This window comes from Tupaia chinensis, unplaced genomic scaffold (genome assembly GCF_000334495.1).
Source record: "Tupaia chinensis unplaced genomic scaffold, TupChi_1.0 Scaffold000013_1, whole genome shotgun sequence".
NCBI lineage: Eukaryota > Metazoa > Chordata > Mammalia > Scandentia > Tupaiidae > Tupaia > Tupaia belangeri.
Genome location: NW_006159443.1, coordinates 3,103,868 through 3,113,494, shown reverse-complemented (window position 1 = coordinate 3,113,494; position 9,627 = coordinate 3,103,868). Strand labels below are relative to the sequence as shown.

The following is a 9,627-nucleotide window of genomic DNA, read 5'->3' as shown; positions in this document are numbered from 1 at the left end:
GGAGGTTGGTGGGGGCTCAGTAGGTCGAAAATCTGGAGAGTAAAGTCGACTCTTGTGCCTTCTTTATAGGTTACGAAAGTGACACCGATTCTGAATTTACATTCAAAATGCAGGATTATAATAAGGATGATATGTCGTATCGAAGGATTTCGGCTATTGAACCAAAGTCTGCTTTACCATTCAACCGTTTCTTACCCAACAAAAATAGACAAGCATCCTATATGCCAGCACCCTTGAGGAAGAAAAAGCCGGATAAAAATGAAGATAACAGAAGAAGTTGGGCAAGTCCGGTCTACACCGAAGCAGATGGAACGTTTTCCAGGTACCGAGATGTGATGTGATTATGGTGTTCAGTACGCTTTGTGAATTAGTGGGATATTTACAAGTAGTGAAAGAATGTATTTTATAGAGAATATATTCCATGTCACTATTGAGAGGTTTTGTACCTTCTATTTTTAGTCATACATCTCGTGAAGGTGTTTCGTCTGTTTTAGAATGTCAGCATGTGATTTGCTAGGTCTTTTTTTAGAGGTGTGCCTTTAGTTGATGAGTTTTCCATCTTACCAAATGACTTACACTGTTCATTGTGAGCTCTGCTGTTACCCTTCCCCATCCTCCCCCTGTTTTGACTGATCTTAGCAGACACGGAAGGAATCCTTTAATTTCCCATCAAATTAGCAGACCGGAGTGTGATTTTTCACATCCAGCTTCCTCTCAGAAGGAGATATATGGCTCTGAAAGTGGTTCAGACTCTGAGGAGGGACGAAGATTGCCTGACGTGATTTTGGATGACTTAGCCAACCGTAGATTCCAAGTGAAAAAGAGACCCAAGAGTTCCAACTTGAAAACCACCGTTCCTAACTCCTGTCAGCGAGTATTTCCTCCTGCTGGTCCGTTAGCTCCCAGGCTATACAAACAGACGAGGTCAGGAATATTTGTCCTGGATCTGGATGTCTATCATGCAGCTGATTTTAATTCAGAAAGTAACACCCCAAATTGTTTGCAAGCTGTCTTATTTTAACACAGCTTCTAATTAAGTACCTTTGGCCCGTACGTACCTAGCTTCTCTCTAATTACAGTGACATGCTGTTGTAATGCCTGAAGTTTGTTCTAGGAGCTGCAGTGATGAGAATGTGCGTGCATTTGCTCCATTCATGGTGTAAGCACTCCAAGCCTGAAAGCATGCCTCTTGTGTTCTGTGTCACCAATTGCTCATGTAGTGTCTTAACGGGTTGGATATTTTGTACAGTCACAAGAGAAGGACTTGGGGCACCAATGTGGAGCACTGGTCAACAGCTCAAGAATCTTCAAACTCCTCTTGTCGCTTGGAAGAGGAAGAAGAAGAGACAACAGGCATACCCAACATTGTAAAGGACGATCTTTATGTGCGAAAGCTAAGTCCAATCATGCCAAACCCAAGGAGTTCTTTTGATCAGTTTCTTCCCAAATGCTGGACCCCTGAAGAGATGAGCTGGAAAAGAATAAAAAGGGAAACTTATAAACCATGGTATAAAGAATTTCAGGGATTCAGGTTTGTCTTTGCTCATGTTCCTGTTATTGGCTTATTCATTCATTGCCCTGACCAGGTGTGCTCTGTGTGTATTTTTTATGAGAGGATAGTGAAAGTCTATTTCATTTTCCCTCTAACATCTCTAGAACGGTTATAATGGAAAAGAATTTCTGTTTAAATTTAAACTTGAGAATTTGGATCTTAAAAAGTCCTCCTCTCCTATACATAGTCATAGCCTGGCATTATTTTTAGTAGTTCTATTTTCCTCCAATTCTTCTTTTCCCTCCCCCTTCTTTTCTCTGTCATTTCATAGTAGAAGGAATTCAGACTCTGAGGATGAGGACTCAGGCTCTGATGGAAGTGCTGCCATTTTTAATAGCATACAAAAAGCAGAAGGTAGGCTAGACAGCAACTGTCAAAGACGTTCACTCTTGCTGGAGCTAGCTACCAAACGGGCCATAAAATCCCAGGACACCCATGCAGCCAGGAGAGCCAGCGGTGCTTCGGATGAGCCCAGGTGCACCTGTCTGCATGAGCCTGCCTGCTTGGGGTCTGATTGCAGACACCCTCCTCTGCCCGCTTCTCTTGCCACTTTAACCCTGGGACCTGAATGTGCTAAATTATGAAAGCTTATTCACCTAATGGGTGTAGTACAAGAGCATAATGTATAACACGTGCTTTCTGCGTGAGCATGTAAGCTTGGAAGTCCCTAGGAGTCAGCATTCTTCTTTAGCACAGTAATACACAAGAGACTACATTTTCAGGGGATATAATTATTTTGGAAAGCCTTTTTTATTTTTTTAAGAAGAATTACTTTATTTAACTTTATTTATTTATTTTAATTTGACCAGAGAGGGATAGTGAGAAAGAGAGAGAGAGTGAGTGGGCAAGCAAGCCACCAGGTTGAGGACTTGAACTGCGATCTATCATGTGAGATTCCAGTGCTGTTAACCTCCTTGCCACCTACCTGGAAAGCTATTTTTAAAATGCTTTTGAAGAGATGGCCTAATTTTATAGTTGTGCTGGGGTAGAGAAGTAGAGAAATGAGCTAACTTTTAAATAGAGACTGGAAAAGGCAAGTCTGATGGGAAAGATATATAGGAGAAATTCCTCAAAGTCTTTCATAAAACTTGCAAGAAATTATTTTTTTTTCTCCTGATTACATGTACTCATTGCATGAAGTGCTTGATGCCTCACTCTAGAAACTTCCCAAGATCATTTCTTCTTCTAGGAAGTGGATTAGGCCCCAGTAACTAAGAGAATGAGAAAAGGGGTACAGGAAGTGGTGTATGTGTTTGGGAGGTCTACTCGCTCTGAATTTCAGCTGTATTAGTTGGCCTCAGTGCCCACCTATCCTGGTGCACTCTACCCTTGCTTGTTTAAGTGGTGCCCAGGCCAGTCAAGGATGATGGCATTAAGTGCTAGTCTGCCTTCCTAGCAAGAGTCCCTCTCATGGCCCACTAAAATATTTCACCCACTGTAACTGGTGAGTTGGTCTGCTACTTGATGACGCTTTCTCTTTATATCTCCTTAATATGAGTCTCCCTTCCTGTTTCTTTTCTGTGCTTCAGTCAGTTTTTATTACTTCAGGCCCTCCAAACATACTCCGATGACATCTTGTCTTCTGAAACAAATATCAGACTTGATCCCACTTCTGGTCCGCGGCTCATAACACGCAGAAAGAATCTCTCTTATGCACCCAGCTACAGAAGAGATGACTTCGATATGTCAGCCCTGGATCCTGACTTAGAGAATGACGACTTCTTTGTCAGAAAGACAGGGGCGTTTCGTGCAAATCCGTACGTTCTCCGAGCTTTTGCAGACCTTAGAAGTTTCTCTGAGCAAGACGATCCTGTAGAACGAGATATAATTTTGCAATGTCGGGAAGGGGATGTTGTACTTCCAGATTTAGAAAAAGATGATATGATTGTTCGCCGGATGCCAGCGCAGAAGAAAGAGGTGCCTCTATCCGGGGCCCCAGATAAATACCAGCCAGTCCCTTTCCCTGAACCCTGGACTCTCCCCCCGGAAATTCAAGCCAAATTTCTCTGTGTGCTTGAAAGGACACGCACACCCAAGGAAAAAAGTAGTAGCTGTAGAATATTGGTTCCTTCGTATCGGCGGAAGAAAGATGACATGTTGACTCGAAAGATCCAGTCTTGGAAACTGGGAACTACAGTGCCTCCCATCAGTTTCACCCCCGGCCCCTGCAGTGAGGCCGACTTACAGAAATGGGAGGCCATCCGGGAGGCCAGCCGTCTTAGGCACAAGAAGCGGCTGATGGTTGAGAGGTCAGAGTGTGTTTCTGCAAGGATTTTGCTTGTCATGGATGCTCTCGTATACATTTCCTTGTGCGAGCAAGTGGTATCTGTTGTTCATCCCTGCATGTTGCGTGCCAATGTGAAGCATCCTGTAAAAACTTACTTTGCTTTGAGAACCTTTTAGTCATTTTGTGGAAAAAGTGCAATTCCATATTTGCACACATCTAAATCGCTTATTCGGGCCTGTTTAAGAAGGTGTACCTACAAAACCTTGTGTTTGGCCTTGAGACCCTGGTAATATACTACAATATAATTTTTCTCTGAAAATGTTTTCCAGTTGTTTTGCAGATGTTTAGTTTCGTGTCCAGGCATTAGTGAAACAGTCTGGTTGTAGTTTGGTTTTATGTTTTTCTCATATTTTGAAGTGTGTGATTTTTGTGTAAACATTTCCCTTAAAATATGGCATTGCAAATTTCGTTTAACATGATTTTTGTTTTTGACCTAGGTTTCTCTGGCTATTAACGTCTGACTTATTTTCATTGATGGTTTAAAGTTTAGTGCAAACGCTGAGGTTTCAATGCATGAATGTTATTTGCTATCTGCTGAATTTTACATGTATAATTGTGGCCATTTTGATAACGTTTGTGTTCCAACTTGCCTTTTTAATGAATGTTCAGTTTGTTGAATTTAGAAATGGGCAAATCTGATTAGGCTGAATAAAATGAGTAAACCCAAATCTAATTTATCAATTCCCGACAATGAGGAGCCCTTTCTTATGGATTTGTTTGTTCAGAGTAAATTGAGAAACCTTTTATTTGCTTAATCTGAATTCCTTGAAATAGGAGATCAATGAGAACTTGAGACATGATAACGAATGTGGCTGAAGAAGCAGCCTGTTGAGATTTGTTCATTTCTAGTTAGACTCTTAAGTTAAAGATATTGAGGATTTAGAAGCTGACAGTGGAAAAATGACTCTAAATTTTTTGGTTTTCTGGTTTCTAGACTCTTTCAAAAGATTTATGGTGAGGATGGGTAAGTTTTGTGGTTCGTAGTTTAAAAAAAAATCTCTACACATTGTTTGTCCTTTGCATACGGTGTCCTGGCATGTCACTAAATGGGGATGCTATGTGCTGTGCATGAGGTTTTAAACATGGGAAATACTTATTAATTTTGCAACCTAATGGGAATATTTCTGTGTTGAGTGCTCAGTGCATGATATGCTAATATAACAATAATAGTTTTTGTTTTATTAGAATTTAAAATTCAACTTTATTTTCTTTTTAAGGACTCAAAAGTAACAAAAGCAGATGCCTAAGATTAGGTATTTTTTATTTTGGTACTTGCTACATAGATTAAGATTTTGATTTCTTGACGTTGAGGTCTGAATAATTACATCGTAGAAAATCCATGATGAACAATGAATATTATCATTTGCTTTGAGGTTAGAATGCATTCAGTTGGAGCTTTGTTAGTGGTGATGGTGCGTGGCCTTAATGTTCTCGTAGTGATATTTGAAATAGTTTTAAGATTCCTGATTAAAGTTAAAAAGTTATAACATAGCCGTGTTTGTGGAACCAAACTGGCTTTCCAAAACTGCAACAATAGAAATCTTGGTAGTTTCAGATACATTTGCCAGGATTATATTCCTAAGAAATTCTAAATTTTATTGCTTAATTCTATGCACCTCGTAGGCAAAATAAATTGTTACAGTATAAAACTGACTTTCTGGAGATGTTTTTCATTTCAAAATAACTGAAATTTAAAAGTCAGTAGTTTTTTTTGTTTTTTAATATAATAAAATTTCCCTAGTGGCTACATCATTTGTTTTAAAACAAACTTTCTTAACTTTGTGATTTTAATTAAAATTTAATTTCTTGAAGTTGAGGTCTAAATAATTACATTTACTAATAGTTTTTGATCAAGAGGAAGAATTAAGGATGTCAAGTGTTTTAATCTGTGTAAGATCAGTAGCTAAATATCTTCCTCTACCAGGATTTATTTTATCTCTAAGAATCTCTAATTCTGATAGCTTTAGGTAATTCTGATGGTTCAGAAATCTTAGAAGCTACTTGAATTACTATTTAAAGCAAATAGTCATTCCTTTTTTTTTTTTTTTGAGAAGTTTTTGCTCTAGGGTGTGTGTGTTTGCCAGAAAAACAGAGAGAGACAGAAAGAAAGTGAGAAATCCTCCCCCCTGCGGGAATGGCCATGCTGCAATCCCTTCTCCTCCATTCTTCTCTCAGGATCTTGGGCACACATGCACATGTGCCTGGCGTGAGTTTAAGCCACTGGGTCTGGGACTTGAACTGTGGTCGACTACATGGGAGTCTAGCAACATAACCATTACGCCAACTGCTGGTCCCAAAGCAAACAGTCATTCTGTTGCTAAATGTCAAAGATGTAATGAGCCATGGATAACTAATTATTACTTCTCAGCCACAGGTTTTTATTTTTTATTTTATTTTTTATTTTTTTTAAGGTATTTGCCACAGGGCACATGTGCTCACCAGAGAAAGAGAAAATGAGAGGGAGTGAGAAAGCTCTCTCCAAAGGGGATGGCTGCACCAAAATCCCATCTTCATTTTCTTCCTCGAATTTTAGGCATTTACACACACACACACGGCTGGTGTGATTTTCAGTCTGCCAGGTCCGGGACTCAAACTGTGGGAGTCCAGTGCTTTAACCACCATGCAACCTGCTGATCCCCTAGCCACAAATTTTGAAAGTCAGGCTCCCAGTATATATTTCTACATAAAGACACTCTCTCCCCTATCCAGCTCCTCATGTGCTTAAAGTACTTTTATTTGTAAGAGTGAGAGAGACAGTTTTCACCATGACACGTAACCATCTGCTATTCTCAATTTATCCAAAGAAAGTGGTTTTAACTTGATTAAAAATCCTTCTGCTGCTTCAAGCATTTTTCATTATAGCTTTCAGAAGAATTTTCATATGTAAATTGAATATGACTGTACTTTAAACAGGTCTCAAGAGTAGTATTTCTTACAGGAAATGCAAGTACATAGAGTACAAATACTTGATGGGAATGTAAACATAGGAATGGCTTCAAAAATTTTGTGGGAAATTACAATTAAATTATGAGTTTGTTTTTGTCCAAAAAATTTGAAATCCATGCATAGATTTTCATAGTAATCATTTTCCCGGAACTTTTTGAGGAACCTTTGTATATGATTGTTTTTATGACGGCATGTGTTTCTGTTTAGTGAGAGATGTGTGATATGATTGAGTTAAGAAAAGAAGAGAGAAACCTAAATGCCAAAGCTTCAAAAGCTAAGTGTTCCTTTCGACTATCACTGGCAGCAACAAGTGCGTTCTGTGGACTATTCCAAGATATTTGTTTGGATAGTACAGGGTTTGTTTTAAAGGCTGTTGTGCATGCAGTTTGGTGCCAGGGCAACTATACAAATAGAGCAAGATTGTCTGTAAATTGAGACTGATGAATAATGCATGACTTGCCAAATAATAGAAAATAATATGAATGTGTTTTAAGAAAACTTAAGGTGTTTTTCGAAATCAAATCTATCATACAGGATTTTTTTTTTTTTAATTCTCTCAGTTACCAGTGCTTTTCTTATGCTGTTCTGCCACAAGGAATATAAAATAAAAATTTAGATTGGATTAAGTAGGCTTTCTGTCTATAATGTGTTTCATGTTTATGCTGGGTAATATTTCTCTTAACATAATGTACGTTGTCAAGCTTGGCATACTTACCTGGAAAAGCATGATTGCTCAACATCTCGTAGTTGCCTATAATATGAAGCTTTTTTGGAGGGGGCGGTAAGGAGCACATTAATGAGAAATGTGTAATATCTTTTGAAGTCTTAGGCTTAATTTCTGGCTTGTTTTTCTTTGGCATGTAACACTTGCTGGTTTGTTTATTTTTAGTGAGATGCTTTGTATGTGGCTATCATTTGTCATATGTGTGCTTTTCTGTTGCATGGATTTATGTCTGTGTGGTTCTATGAAATTTGAAAATGCGATAACATGGCCTTCTGACTGAAGCGGTTAATGACAAAAAGACATTTCATGTAAAGGTATATAGAAATAATCTCATAATGTGATCATGCCATTGTATCTGCTGTCAGTATCAACAGGATACTGATATATTCATGGTGAAGTCATAATCAAAGACAACTTAGACACCTATATTTTACTACGATTTCTAACTGAAAGATTCAATAAAATAATAGAGTCATAAGACAACAAAAGGGAAGGAAAAATAAAGTTGATGTGAGTTTCTTTCTGGGGATTTCTCCCTTTCTTCAACTAACTTTCGATAATATTGGGCACAGTTTTTTATTGTCACAACTGGGTGGGTCGCGAGTGTGTGTATGTTATTGGCATCTAGTACCTTTATAGCCAGGAATGTGGCTGACTGTCCTGTAATACACAGGACAGCCCCCTATGACAGGTAATTCCCTGGCCCAAAATGTAGATAATGCTGTCTTTGAGAAACTGATTTAAACTCTAAGTCCATAAATAAAAATGTCTCACAGGTTTCCTTGTTGTTCTAGTTTATGGTAATCCCAAAGCTTCTTACCCAGATTTTAGTACTGATTGCCCTTCAGAGAATCTTCCTAATCTCTAATAGAAATACATATTGAGGTAGATGAATAGGTATGTTCCTATCTCCCTCTGAAAGTTGGGGATCCTTAATTGAGTATCATGGAATCTCTACTTCCTGTGGAAGGCTGTCAGTGATTTTATATTTAGGAAAATATGCCACAAGTTTCCCCTTTTTTGGTCCCTTAATCCTTGTATGTTCATCGATAACATTTCTCAAATGGAGTTCTAAAATGATACACCTTAACAGTAGCCAGAAAGTGCTAGGGTCATAGTAGATGAATAGCATAGTGGGAAATGAGATTAAGACTTAATGATCTTGTTTTAGGATTGTCATCCCATTCTTAAACTTCCCCCTTCTTCCTGCCTTCTTCCTAACTGCTATTTTTAAAAGAGATCCAACTGAAAAGGAAGATGTTAGACCTGAGTTTGTTGGAAAAAACCCCAAATGCAGTTCTGTGTTGGAGCTGTTCCAAATAAGGGAATGTGAATGTATTGGATAAGTAGGTTTATGAGAATTATCATGTGGTTTCCTAGCAAATAGTGCTTCATTCCACAAAACATATTAGAGCTATGTGGTCCTTCCCGGGTTTCCCAAACAATTTTTCTGACGTTATCTCTGGTGCTTATCTTGCTTCTGTGAGGTAGACAGGTAGGTATTATCTGTATGCTGCAGACATAGAGTAAGAGAGATACCACAGCTTTCCCATGGATATAAAACGTGTGAGTGGTAGAACTGGAATAGAGCTTTGCCTCCTGAGAGAATCCGTGTAGACTGCTTGGCAGGGTTGACACACAGAAGCCCTCAGAAGTTTAATGTCATGGTGCTAATGCTGATGAGAAAGGAAGGAATTCTTTATGATCTGGCTGAGACTTATATATTCCAGAAGTTCTAGATTTTATCAGTGTGGTCTGGGGTGACTGCTCTGGCATGAAATAGCTTAGAGAGTTGGCTTTTGGGAGGTTTTACCCAACCGTATTTGCTTTAATGAGAACTGGTGATAGCACCAGATAGTTTTTTAGATGCACTCGACACTACCTTGTCCAGTTCTCATAGCACTCCCTCCCTTCCTCACTTAGCATTTGAGGAGCTGAGGCCCAGCGAAGCAAACCGATGTGTCTTAGAGTGGGGTCCAGACAGGGGCCACAGCTGGACCTGGGTCCAGTCTTCCCCTCCAGTCCTGTTTCTGTACCTGACTCATCCTGCTATGGAGTGTGCTCAGGCTTTATGAGGGTAACTTAACACACCCTAGGGAGCAGACTGAGTGCACATTC

The 9,627-nt window shown here is 39.1% G+C and overlaps 1 protein-coding gene across 7 annotated transcripts in view; it reads left to right on the top strand.

Moving 5' to 3' along the window:
- The window catches only part of LMO7 (LIM domain 7), a 271,459-nt gene that overhangs the window by 210,096 nt on the left and 51,736 nt on the right, over positions 1–9,627 (top strand). For 4 of the 7 annotated variants that reach the window (XM_006139965.2, XM_006139964.2, XM_006139967.2 and 1 more), the window contains exons 9-10: positions 70–322; positions 4,774–4,803. In XM_006139965.2, coding sequence (XP_006140027.1) covers positions 70–322; positions 4,774–4,803 — 283 coding nt within the window. Of the gene's footprint in view, positions 1–69; positions 323–1,249; positions 1,532–1,823; positions 2,028–3,081; positions 3,802–4,773; positions 4,804–9,627 lie in introns of all 7 variants that reach the window. The other 3 variants (XM_006139959.2, XM_014585747.1, XM_006139963.2) reach the window with 3 other exon arrangements.